Genomic DNA, 12,362 nt, shown 5'->3' on the forward strand with positions numbered 1-12,362 from the left:
GTGTCAGTGGCCGGGGGTGGCGGTGTCCGGGAGTCCCCGGGGTGTCAGCAGACCGGGGGTGTTGGTGCGCAGAGGGTGACGTGCCCGGGGATGCCGGGACTGGGGGTCTCGGGGCGCTGCCACGGGTGTCGGTGTGCGGGGCATCGCGGTGCCTGGGGCTGTCGGTGTGGGTGGGAGCCTGTATGCGGGGCTCCTGCTGTCGGGGCTCCCAGAGACCGGGAATCCCGGGGGTGTCAGTGCCGAGGGGTCGCAGTGTCCCGGGCTCCGGGGAGTGACGGGGTCGGCGCGTCTCGGTGTCCGGGGTGTCGATGCTCGGGAGTTCCGAGCACCCCCGGTGGTGCCTGGGGCGCCGGGAGCTGTCGGTGTCGGCCGATGCCCGGGGGTGTCAGTGCCGGGGGTCCCGGCGGTCCCTCCCCCTCCGGCCCCACCCCCGCAGAACCAGCCGGCCCCAGGCCCCGCCCCCGCCCCGACCACGCCCCCGAACTTCGCCCCGCCCCCTGACAGGGCGCGACGCTCGTGGTCACGTGACGCCGCCATCCGGGTCCTTTGCCTTCTCTGCCTCGTCCCAACATGGCGGCCCCAGGTGAGCGCTGCGCCGCGGGCCCGGGCCCCGCCGGCCCGCGTGGAGCTCCGCGGGCACTGATCGCGGCACCGATGGCGGTCCCGGGGCTGCTCCGAGCACCGTCGCTTCCGGAGATGGTGCTGGGGGGGAGGCGGTGGCGGGAAAAGCGGGGGAAGCGGCGGGAAAACCGAACCCCCCCCCTTCCTCCTCCGCCGCGTCCCCTCAGGGCGGGCGCGCGCCCTTCCTCCCCCCTCCCGCCGCTTCCCATTGGCGGGGGTGCGCGCGCGGCCTGTGATTGACGTGCGCGCGCCGGGCCCCCCAACACCCCCCCCGTCTCCCATTGGCGGGGGCGCGCGCGCCCGGCCGGTGATTGACGTGCGTGCGCCCAGCCAGTGATTGACGTGCGCGCGCCGGGCGCGGCCCGGCGCGCGCGCGCGGAAGGGGGGGAGGGGGCGACGCGCCCACGTGGCCGCGAACGGGGGGGGTCGGAGGGGCCCCGGTACCGGGAGTTTGGGGGGAGAGGTGGGATCAGGCTCCCCCCCTCCATTTGCCCGCAGGGGCTTCACCGGGACCCCCTTCCCGGGCCCGCGGTGCCCTTGAGGCTCCTCGGGGTCAATTACGAGGGAGGCGGGGCAGGATGTGACCCCTTCCAGCCTCTTCAGGGGTCGGTCCCGGCGTGGGGGGGCACACCAGACGCCCCCCAGTTCCAACCCGGCTCTCCCCTCCATTCCCGATCCCGCAGCATCTCCCGGGGTCCCCGGCTCTGCTTGGAGAGGGAGGTGGGGTCCCGGTACTGGGGTGAGCACGGGGGGGTTGGAAGGTGCCCCCACCCCACCTGGATCCATCCCTGTCCCGGCTTTCCCTGGGCCTCAGGTGCTTCCCGCATTCCCAGCAGTGTCCCAGGCTAGTTTCCTGCGGGAGGTGGGGTCACCCTGGGGCAGCTCTGAGCACCTTGGCGCTCCTGCATCCCAGGCTGGGATTCCCATAGGAGTCCAGGAATGGCCCCACACTTCCCTGAAATCCATAGTGCAGAGGGAAGGGATGGACTGGGAGAAGATGGAGCCATCCCGAGGGTCTCACACACCACCACCCCTCCCAGTTCCCATGGGAAAACACCGGTGGTGGTGGTTCTCTCCATGCTGGATTTCCATGGAATAACGCATTTCCAGGCCATTCTATGAGCAATCCGACCTCCATCCTTTTTATCCTCGTTAAAGCCCTTTGGTTGATTCATTAATTATTATTATCTCTGGTCAGGGATATCTGACTAGAAGCTCTGCCCATCCAAAAATTCATGATCTCTCCTTAAAAAAAATAGGGGAATATTTTTCCAAGCCTTTCTCTTTCATGTCCTTGAAACCCATCAGTTTTGCTCCCCCTGGGACCACTATTGACCTCCCCAAAATCTGATGGGGGAAGGAGGTGACTCCACCATTTCTCTGGGGCTCCAACCCCCCTGGCTCCACCCAGAGGGATTTTTCCTGGCAAATGCAGCAGTTTTTGCCAGGAAAGGTCCCAGATTCAGCGACAGAGCCACATGAGGGCAGCAGTTCCTCCCAGAGGGAGGGAATTGTAAATCCAAAGCCACCTTCCAGGAAATACCCAGGTTTTCCAGGAGGGTCACAGCTTGTGCCTGGGTGTGTCCCCACAGGGGGTGGGATGGGGACAATGTTTCCAGTGGGAATAACAAATAAAGGGGGCTGGGGGGTGGCTCCTGGCCCCTGGTATGTCCCCTCCCAGTGGCTCCTGTCCAATTCTGGTGTCCCCTGTCCCAGTCTGGAACCCCATCCACCCCTGTGTCTCCTGTCCCTATCCTGGGTCCTCATGTCCAGCTCCTCGTATCCCATCCCATGTCCCATCTTGTGTTCTATTCTGTCACTTCCTGTCCCCTCTTGGCTCCTCCTGTGCTGCCTCCTGTCCCATCCCAGTTCCTCATGTTCCATCCTGGTGCCCCACATCCATTCCTGGTTCCTTCTGTCCCGTCCTGGTGGCTCCTGTCCCACCCTGATGCCCTCATGGCACATCCCAGCACCTCGTGTCTCTCAGTGCCATATTCCATGCAAGTGCCTGTGTCCCATCCTGTGTCCCCTCCTGGTGCCTTCTGTCCCATCTCAGTACCTCATGTCCCATTTGTGTCCCATCCTGGTGCCTCATGTCCCATCCCACTGACTGCTGTCACATCTTGGTGGCTTCTGTCCTCTCTCAACTCCTTGTGTCCTATCCTGACACCTCCTGTCTCCTCTTGACTCCTCCTGTCCCATCCCAGTGGCTGCTGTCCCATCCTGGTGCTCTGTGTTCCATCCTAGCACTTCCTATCTCATCCTGGTGCCTTGTGTCCCATCTCATGTCCCCTCCTGGCACCTCATGTCCCATCCCAGTGGCTTCTGTCCTGTTCCAGCTCATCCCATCCCATCCCATCCCATTCTCATCATCCCATGTCCCCATCTGTCACCTTGTGTCCCATCCCAGGGCCTCCTGTCCCATCCTGGTGCTCCATGTCCTCCTGTACCGTTTCCTCCTGGCTCCCGCTGTCCTGTCTCATGTCCCTTCCCAGTGGCTCCTGTCCCATCCCAGCTCCTCCCATTCCATCCCAATGTCCCGTGTCCCATCCTGTCACCTTGTACTCCATCCCAAGGCCTCGTGTCCCACCCTGGTGTCTTCTGTCCCATCCCATTGTCTCGTGTCCTATATCCTGGTGCTTCACGTTCCATGTCAGCTCCTCGTGTCCCATATCCCATCCCTGTGCCTTATGTCCCACCCTGCTGTCCCCACTCCCATTATTCCAGTGTCCTGTGTCCCACCCCAGTGTCCCCAGTCCCTCTGCCCCCACCCTGTTCCTGTCCCTGCTCTCATGCCACCTATTCCCACTCTCCTTCCCTCCCATTCCCACCCATTCCTGCTCTCATTCCCTCCTGTCCCAGCTCTCATTCCCACACATTTCTGCTCCCATTCCCGCTCTGATTCCATTCTCATTCCCTCTCTGTCCTGCCCATCCCCACTCCCATTCCCACCATTTCCATTCTCATTCCCTCTCTGTCCTGCCCATCCCCACTCCTATTCCCACCATTTCCATTCTCACTCCCTCTCTGTCCTGCCATTCCCACTCTCATTCCCACCCTTTCCCTGTTCAGTTCCCCCCGTCCCCACTCCTGTTCCCGCTCTGATCCACATCTCCGCTCACTCCTGCAGCGGCAGCGAAGAAGAAGCCAAAGAAGGGGAAGACGCTGACGCTCACGGATTTCCTGGCTGAGGATGGGGGGGGCGGGGGGGGCCCCACCTACATCCCCAAACCTGTGAGCTGGGCCGACGAGACCGACGACCTGGAAGGTGAGCGTGGCATTCCTGGAGCCGGGATGGCATTCCCAGCCCTGGGGTTGGCATTCCCAGCCCCCAGAGCCAGGATGGCATTCCTGGAGCCAAGATGGCATTCCCAGCCCCCAGAACACCATCCCCAGGGCTAGGATGGCATTCCCAGCTCTGGGGTTAGCATTCCCAGCCCCCAGAGCCAGGATGGCATTCTTGGAGCCAGGATGAGAATGGTATTCCTGGAGCCAGGATGGCATTCCTGGAACCAGGATGAGGATGGCATTCCTGGAACCGAGACAGCGTTCCCAGCTCTGGGATTTACATTCCCAGCCCCGAGAGCAGCATTCCCAGAGCCAGGATGGCATTCCTAGAGCCAGGACAAGGATGGCATTCCTGGAGCCAGGACAACATTCCCACCTCGGGGATTTACATTCCCAGCCTCCAGAGCAGCATTTCTGGAGCCAGGATAGCATTTTTAGTCCCCAGAGTGGCATTTTCAGCTCTGTGATTGGCATTCCCAGTCCTAGAAGCAGTATTCCCAGAGCTGGAACAGCATTCTCAATCCCTGGACACCATTCTGAGCTCTGAGGTTGGCATTCCCAGCTTCCAGACTGTCATTCCCAGGTCCTGGAACGTAATTCCTGCCTTCCAGATTGGAAGGCTCCAGGATTGGCATTCCTAGCTGCCAGTGGCATCCATAACTGGAAAAATCCACTGGCTATTCAGTTTTTGGGGAAAAATGAAGCTGGGAGAGCCGTGCAAGTTTTCCTTAGGGATGGGACTCAGTGTCCAGCCAAGTGGGGGAGCAGCAGTGGGATATTGAGGTTTTGGGGACCGGATTCACCAGAGCTTCCCACTGAGCCAGGCTGGAATCCAAGCTGGAATGAATCCTGGAAAGCCACTCATGGGATTGTCTGTCCCTGCCTTGGGTGCTCTGGATGGCTTCAGGGCACCTTTTCCGTGGATTTACCAGTTGCCTCTGGGTGCCTCTGGATGACTCTGGTTTCTTCCCAGTGCCTCCAGTTGCTTCCAGCTGCCTCCATCTGGGTGGGCTGTGGGATGATTTGCTGCCTCCAGCTGACCTGGCCAGCTCAGGATGGCCCCAGTTGGCCCCAGTCAGCTCCAGCTGGCTCTGGCCGTGTGTCTGTGCCCACATCCTGGGTTTCTCTGCAGTCTCCACCACGTGGCACAGCAATGACGACGACGTTTACCGGGCGCCTCCGATCGACCGCTCCATCCTTCCCACGGCCCCGCGCGCTGCCCGCGAGCCCAACATCGACAGAAGCCGCCTCCCCAAATCCCCTCCGTACACGGCATTCCTGGGAAACCTGCCCTACGATGTCACGGAAGAGTCCATCAAGGATTTCTTCCGAGGACTTAATGTGAGTGACATTCCAGAGGGCAGAAATGCTGCTCTCTCTCTATTGGGCACCCGTATTCTATTGCCATGGGGCGTTTTCCTGGGATGTGGGTGTCTGTAGGTTGATCCTGAGAGAATCCCTTGATTCCCCAGCCATGGATCAGCCATTCCCGCTCTTCCAGTGGGATTGAGGAACCTCCAGTGGGGGGGTTTCCCTGTGGAATCGGGTGGAGGTTAGACTGGGGGGTGGGGCAGGGTAGGGCAGCTCATTTGCTCCCAGGTGGAAAGAAAACAGCATCAGGAAGCTCATGGATCACACAGAGGTGTTGAAAACCACAAATTGGGAAAAACCAAGTTTATTCCCATTTGAACCTGTCCTGTTTTTCCCTCTCCAGCTCTGTACCTGACCTTGGCCTTCCTCATTCCTTTTCCCTATTTCTTGGCATTTGTCATTCTTTAAATATAATTCCATGGACGTGTTTGGTCCAAGCAAGATCCTGGCTTTGCAAGAGGTTTCCCATCAGGAAATCCACCCCAGAAAAATCTAAGGGATGCTTTGGGGACCCCATGACCCCCTAAGATGTCATTTAGGAATGTGGCTCCTGACATTTCTCAGGGCTCCGATCAGTAATGAGCAAGGAGCTCCCACACTTTGGGAGCCAAAATCTAGGAAAAGGAGGTTGTGGGCTACCCTGTGTCCACGTGGGACTTGTGCTGGACACATCCGGGGCTGGTTTTCCACTGGAATGAGCTTTGAGATGGCTCCTGCTTCCCTGAGCCCGGGCAGGAGCCTGCAGAGCATACCTGGCCCTTCCCATTGTTCCCAGTGCAGCTGCCAGAGCTGGGATTCTCTTCCCAGTCCCTCAATCCAAAGATGTTGGAACGTTCTGCAGTGTTTAGGGTGGGACCCCTGTCTTCCTCCTCGTGCACGAGGAGCCCCCTCAATCCCTCGATATCCATGAGTTGCTCCATCCCAGATCCTGCCACCCTTCCGCATTCCCCTTTTGGAAGCCAAGATCCTGAGGTGAGCTTCCCTGCCTTCCCTCCCTTCGCAGATCAGCGCCGTGCGGCTCCCACGGGAACCCACCAATCCCGAGAGGTTGAAAGGTTTCGGATACGCGGAATTCGAGGATATCGATTCCCTGTTCCAGGCCCTGAGCCTCAATGAAGAGGTGAGTCCAATCCCAGCTTCCAAGAGCACATCTCAGGGCCTAAAGGGGCTCCAAGGACCTGGAGAAGGGTTTGGACATGGGCCTGGAGTTGGTGGGAAAAGGGCAAATGGCTTCCAGCTGGAAGAGGGGAGGGTCAGGTGGGATATGGGGAGGGAATTCCCAGCCCAGCACTCACTTCCCATTGTTGTTCCCAGTCTTTAGGAAACAGAAGGATACGAGTGGATGTGGCAGATCAAGCTCAGGATAAAGGTGAGTGTCCAGCCGAGGACATGGATCAGGCAGGGTAGGGATTCAGGGAGAGTGGCCAAGGGCCCAGCCCTGACCCTGCCCTGTTTCCTTCCTTTCCTTTTAATCTTCATTCCCTTTCCCACTCCTTTTGCCTCCCCTTGTCCCTGGCTGTGTCCCTGGCTGCCAGCAGACCGGGATGATCGCTGCTTCGGCAGAGACCGAGATCGCTTCCGGGACTCAGAGCGGTTCGAGAGCGACTGGCGCGCGCGTCCGGCTGCTCCCGATGCCTTCGATGACTTCCCCCCACGCCGGAGCGACGATGGATTCGGGGACAGTGAGTGAAGAGAATGGGCCCAGCATTCCAGGCACTCCCTCCTTCCCCTGTGTCCTGGCAGCTAGCATTGTCCCAAGATCTAGGGGCAGCTGACACTGCTCTGCCTGAGATTAGGAACCACCTGAGCTCATTGCCACCCTGAGTTTGTTCATTTCCATTTGGAGCTCAGTCCCACCCTGAGCTTGTTCATTCCCCATTTGGAGCTCATTTGTTCTCAGCTCTCATTCCAACTCCAAGCTCATTCATTCCCAAAACTCTTCATTCCTACCTGAGCTCATTCCCAGTTTGTAAGGATGAATGGGGCCTCCTCCTTTCCCACATGGAGCACTGGGATTTTCCTCCTTCCTCGTGGAATCTGTGCCTATCCCAGTAAAACCCCATCCTGCTTCCAGGATATCGTGATCGCTATGACGACCGGTATCGGGACGGGCCACGGCGGGACATGGATCGTGGTTTTGGGAGCCGGGATCGCTACGACGACCGCAGCAGGGATTACGACCGAGGTGGGAATTCCCAAGGGTTTTCATGGGCAGAGAGAGTGGGAGCGAGACCCCCCCCCCCATGGCCAGCGAGTAACTGGAAATCCCCCAAATTCCCAAACTGTTGTCACTGGGAATCTGGGCTGCATTATCCCTAGTGACTCTCAGATGATCCGTCTCCTTCCCCAGGCTACGATTCCCGAATAGGCAGCGGCCGGAGAGCCTTTGGAAGCGGGTACCGCCGGGACGATGACTACCGTGGCTATGAGGATCGTTATGACCGGCGGGATGACCGGATGGATCGGTGGAATTCCCGGGATGATTACGGCCGGGATGACTTCCGCCGTGAGGACAGAGGTGGGGTGGGACTAGGGCCGTTCCTTTGGGAATGGTGGGATATGATGGGAATGATCCCGTGGAAAAGGTGGGAGCAATAGGGAGTGGTCCCTTGGGAATGGTGGGATATGATGGGAATGATCCCTTGGGAAAGAAGGGATGGGGGGAGAAGGGTCTCTTGAGAAAGGCAGGATGGTACAGGAATGATCCCCATGGAAAGGTGGGAAGGACACAGAATGGTTCCTCAGGAAAGGTGGATTAGGATGGAAATGTTCCCATGAAAAAGTGAAAGAGAATGGGAATGATCCCTTGGGAAGGGTGGGCTGGGGAAGGGGATGATTCCTTGGGAATGGCGGGATGGGACAGGGATTATGCTGTCAGTCTCAGCACTGTTGCAGGTGGGATCAATGCCCACCTGGATCTCCTGGCTCGTTCCCAGGTCCCACCCAGAGACCGAAGCTCAACCTGAAGCCCCGGAGTGCTCCCAAGGAAGAGGAAACTTCAGCAGCTCCCGCTGCTCAGTCCAGCCGGGCTGCTTCCATCTTCGGGGGGGCCAAGCCTGTGGATACAGCGGCTCGGGAGCGGGAGGTGGAGGAACGGCTCCAGAAGGAGCAGGAAAAACTCCAGCGGCAGCTGGAGGACGACAAGAGGATCGACAGACGGCCCCGGGAAAGGTGGGAATGCTGCCTTGGGAAAGAGGGAATGGGATGGGGATGGTCACTTGGGAAAGGTGGGAAGGGCTGGGAGTGGTCTTTTGGGAAACATGGGATGGGTAAGGAACGATCACTTAGTAGTGATGGGATGGACAAAGAATGATTTGTCACCCAAAAGGTGAGGGGATATGGAATGGTCTCTTGGGAAAGGGGGTATTGGCTAGGAATGATCCAGTGGCAAAGCGAGGGATGGGCATGGAATGATCCCCACGGAGGGGTGGGATGGAATGGAAATGATCCCTCAGGAGATTGGGGCTGATCCCCACAGAGAGATGGGAGGGACAGGGAATGGTCCCCAGGGAAAAGCGGGATGGGTGGCAGTGATCCTTGGGAGTGGTTCGGGTGGGATGGCATTCATCCTATGGGAAAGGTGGGATGGGGCAGCCCTTTCCCAGTCCCCTGATCCTATTTCCACCCTATCCCAGGCATCCAAGCTGGCGAAGCGAGGAGAACCAGGAGCGATCCCGGACAGGCAGCGAATCCTCCCAGAGCGGCCCCGCGGGACCCCCGGGAACGTCCACGGGCTCTGGCCCCACCGGCCGGAGTGAGTCGGGGTCCGGGGCAGCCGCAGCGTCCCAGCCCGGGGCGGCCAGCAGCTGCCACACGGGTTTGTGTCCCCCCAGCCACACGGAGGAGGGAGAGCGAGAAATCCCTGGAAAATGAGCCCCTAGGAAAAGAGGAGGAGCCACCCTCACCGCCCCCCAAATCCCGGGAGGAGAAGCCAAAGGTGATGCCGGCACCGCCTCCCAAGGAAAACGCCTGGATGAAGCGGAGCAGCCAGAACCCCCCCGGCAATTCCCAGAGCTCTGACTCGGAGCAAGCCTCCCCAACCAGGTGAGTGTCCCAGGAAGGAGTGGCCTGGGGGTTGCTTTTCCAGCCCTAATCATTCCATGGGTCCCTGCTTTTCCCTAGTGGAGGACCCCAAGGGCCAGGAGTAGGGGACCCTGACATTCCCAGGGATGATCCTGTAGTACATCTCAACATTTCTGTTGCCTATCCCAACCTTTCTAAGGCCCATCCCAACACCCCTTTATCACAGACATGTTCCTGTGCACCATCCCAGTGTTCCTGTGGCCCACTCCATGGAGTCACTGGCACATCCCAACATTCCTGTGGCCTGGGGATGCTTCTGCCACACATCCCAATATTACCAAGCCCCATCCCCATGTTCTGTGGCACATCCCAACATTCCTGCAGCCCCTGGAGACTCTTCTGCTCATCCCAACCTTCCTGGGTTCCATCCCAGCATTCTTGTGCCCAATCCCAACTTTCCTGTGGCTCAGGGATGTTCCTGTGCCCCATCCCAACATTCCCAGGAATTCCCTGTGGACAGACCATTCTAATACTCCTGTCCTCCACCCCAGCATTCCCAGGCCCTATCCCAACATTCCCATGCCCCATTCCCCCATGTCCCTTGATTGGGGCCATTCCAGGGACCCCCCCTGATGCCCCTCCCCCCTTTTCTGTCTCCCCAGTGGGGGCCCCTCTGGCCCCACCCCCCCTGGAGATGATGCGGGCCCCCCCAGGACCACCCAGAGGAGAGGTGAGAATGGGAGGAGGGGATTGGGAAGGCTTGGGATGGGTTTTGGGGATTTGGGGAAGTCTTGGGAGCACTTGGGGGGCTCAGAAGGTGTTTAGGGGGGCTTTGGGGGATTTTAGGGGGGCATGGGGGGGGGCTCGGGGGGAGGTTGGTATCAGGGGATCTGGGAGGGTTGAGGCATTTTGTGGGGGGTTTTAAAGGGGGTTGGGGGGTTCCAGGGATGTTGAGGCCTTGCTGGGAGGCTCAGGAGGGCTTGGGGAGCTCAGGGGATTCTGGGGGCTGTGACCCCCCCACCCTTTCCCAACAGAGGAACTGAAGCCTGAAGGGGGTCGGGAGAGCAGCTCCAAGGGCCGGAGCTGCAGCCGTGGCCCCGCAGGAATGGGGGACCCTGAAAGGTGAGACACCCCCCCCCCCCCCCCCCCCCCCAAAACCCCCTCAGGAACCGGGAAACCCCCCCAGGCACATGGAATTTCCTGGGAATTGACCTCTGACCTCTGCTCCTCAGGAGGGACCCCCGGAAGGAGCACGAGCCAAAGAAACTGGAGGAGAACCCCCCCTCTGTAAGGATCCAGGGGGACCCAGAGAAGGGGAGGGACCCCCCTCAAATCCCGGGTTTGGGGGGTTTTGGGGAATTTCACCATAACTGATGCCCCATGCCTCCAGTTACCAGCAGGGGCTGTGACCCCTCTTGGAGGTGACTGAACCCCCAGGGGACTTCGACCTCTCAAATCTCATTTTTTGGGGTATTTTGGGAATTTTCTGCTTTACTGTCCCCCTCCCTCTGCCCACCCCCACAGTTCAGCCTTGGGCAGTCTGAAACCCCTTTGGAGGAGGCTGTGAACTCCCCTTTTTGGGGTGCATGACCCCCTGGGGGTCTTCACCCCATTCAAATCTTGTTTTTTTGCGGGCTTGGGGATTTTTTTTTTCACCAATGACCCCTCTGGCCCTCCCAGCTCAACCACCCCAGCAGTTTTGGATTTCTCTGGCCCCTTTTGGGAGGCTGTGACCCCCTGGTTTTGGGATGTGTGAGTCCCTGGGGATCTTTATTCCTCTCAAATCCCATTTTTGGGAATTTTTCCTGGTTTTTCCTGCAGTTCAGCCATGCCAGCAAATATGCCGCGCTCTCCATGGATGGGGAGGATGAAGGTGATGATGAAGAAGGAGCTGAGTAAAAGCTTCCTCCCCCTCCTCCTCCTCAGCTGCCGTGGGAACCTCCGGAGATTCCCAAAAATCCCAACCTTGATCCAGGCGAGACGGAAATAAAGCCTAAAACTCATCAATTCCCTCAGCTTCTTAAATCCCGAAAAAAACCCACCATGAATGAACGGGAATCACCCCAAAATCAGCACAGGGGGCGGGAGGGGTAATTCCAAGAGTTTTCTCGAAAGAAAAGCCCCCCTCTCTGTGTTTTCCATGGAATAAGGGGTGAGGAAGAGCTGGCCTTCCCCCCACCCCCTCCTCACTGGAGCCCCTCCAAAACAGGGATTGGGAGGGATCCAACCCCCCAATCCCCCCTCCTGGGATCTCCCTCTGCCTCCCATTTTCCTCACCTCTGGAATGTTGATTTCCCCCTGGACACCTTCATCATCCTCCTGCTCACAGGTGCCCCCCAATTCCCCCACCCAATTTTTGGGATGCAAACCCTGCCCTTTACACAGGAAAACCTGGATTTCCACCCCAGAACCTCAAGATACTCTGAGATTTTGGGATTTGGGGTGGGCTGTAAAAATGTGTAAAAAGAACCTTCCCAGGGGTTTTGGGAGGTCCTGGGGGAGTTTTGGGGTTCTCCCCCAGGCTGGGGGCTGTTTGTCTTCTCCAATAAAATGAGCTGAAAAAGATCAGAAAGGCCCCAAATCCTTCTGCCCTTCTCCTCCCCACCTTGGAGGGGAGCGGGGCAATTCCCAAAGCCCCCCAGGGGGAATTTCCTGTCCTGACATTGGTCTTCCTTTCTCTGGGCTTCCTTTTTCCTTCTTGCATCCTTCTCTTCCCTCATTCCATCTTTCCTCCTCCTTCCTCATCCTTCTTCATTCCTTCTTTCTTCCTGCCTTTCCTCCTCCTTCATCCTCCTCCTTCCTTCCGTCCTCTCTAGCTCTTCCCCCCTTTCCTCTTCCACTTCCTTATTTATTCCTCCTCTCCATCATTCCATCTCCCGTTTCCCCTTCAACTTCCTCTTTCCACCTCATTTTCTTCCTCCTCTTTCCTTCTTTTTCCTTCTTCATCCTTCACTTTTCTCCTCCTTCCATCTTCTTCCTCCTCATCCCTGATTCTTCATCCTCTTCCTCCTCCTTTTTCATTTTTACTCCTTCACCTTCATCCTGATCCTTCCTTCTCT

General features: G+C 58.6%; 1 protein-coding gene across 1 annotated transcript; it reads left to right on the plus strand.

The window, feature by feature from the left end:
* Positions 1-477: 477 nt before the first annotated feature.
* Positions 478-11,306, plus strand: EIF4B (eukaryotic translation initiation factor 4B). The gene is made up of 15 exons (XM_054649151.2): positions 478-583; positions 3,752-3,889; positions 5,042-5,250; positions 6,284-6,400; positions 6,595-6,649; positions 6,819-6,962; positions 7,355-7,465; positions 7,631-7,798; positions 8,217-8,451; positions 8,916-9,034; positions 9,114-9,324; positions 9,966-10,033; positions 10,338-10,425; positions 10,536-10,590; positions 11,125-11,306. Exons 1-15 carry the CDS (start codon positions 571-573, stop codon positions 11,200-11,202), a joined length of 1,809 nt encoding a protein of 602 aa, XP_054505126.2. The 5' UTR covers positions 478-570; the 3' UTR covers positions 11,203-11,306.
* The last annotated feature ends 1,056 nt before the right edge of the window (positions 11,307-12,362 follow it).

The sequence above is a fragment of the Agelaius phoeniceus genome, chromosome 35 (assembly GCF_051311805.1).
Source record: "Agelaius phoeniceus isolate bAgePho1 chromosome 35, bAgePho1.hap1, whole genome shotgun sequence".
NCBI lineage: Eukaryota > Metazoa > Chordata > Aves > Passeriformes > Icteridae > Agelaius > Agelaius phoeniceus.

Excerpts from the sequence above, each read along its gene's own strand:
- EIF4B (XM_054649151.2), top strand. Across the intron at positions 10,034-10,337 it reads CAGGACCACCCAGAGGAGAG|AGGAACTGAAGCCTGAAGGG; the intron begins GTGAGAATGGGA and ends CTTTCCCAACAG. Across the intron at positions 10,591-11,124 it reads TGGAGGAGAACCCCCCCTCT|TTCAGCCATGCCAGCAAATA; the intron begins GTAAGGATCCAG and ends TTTTTCCTGCAG.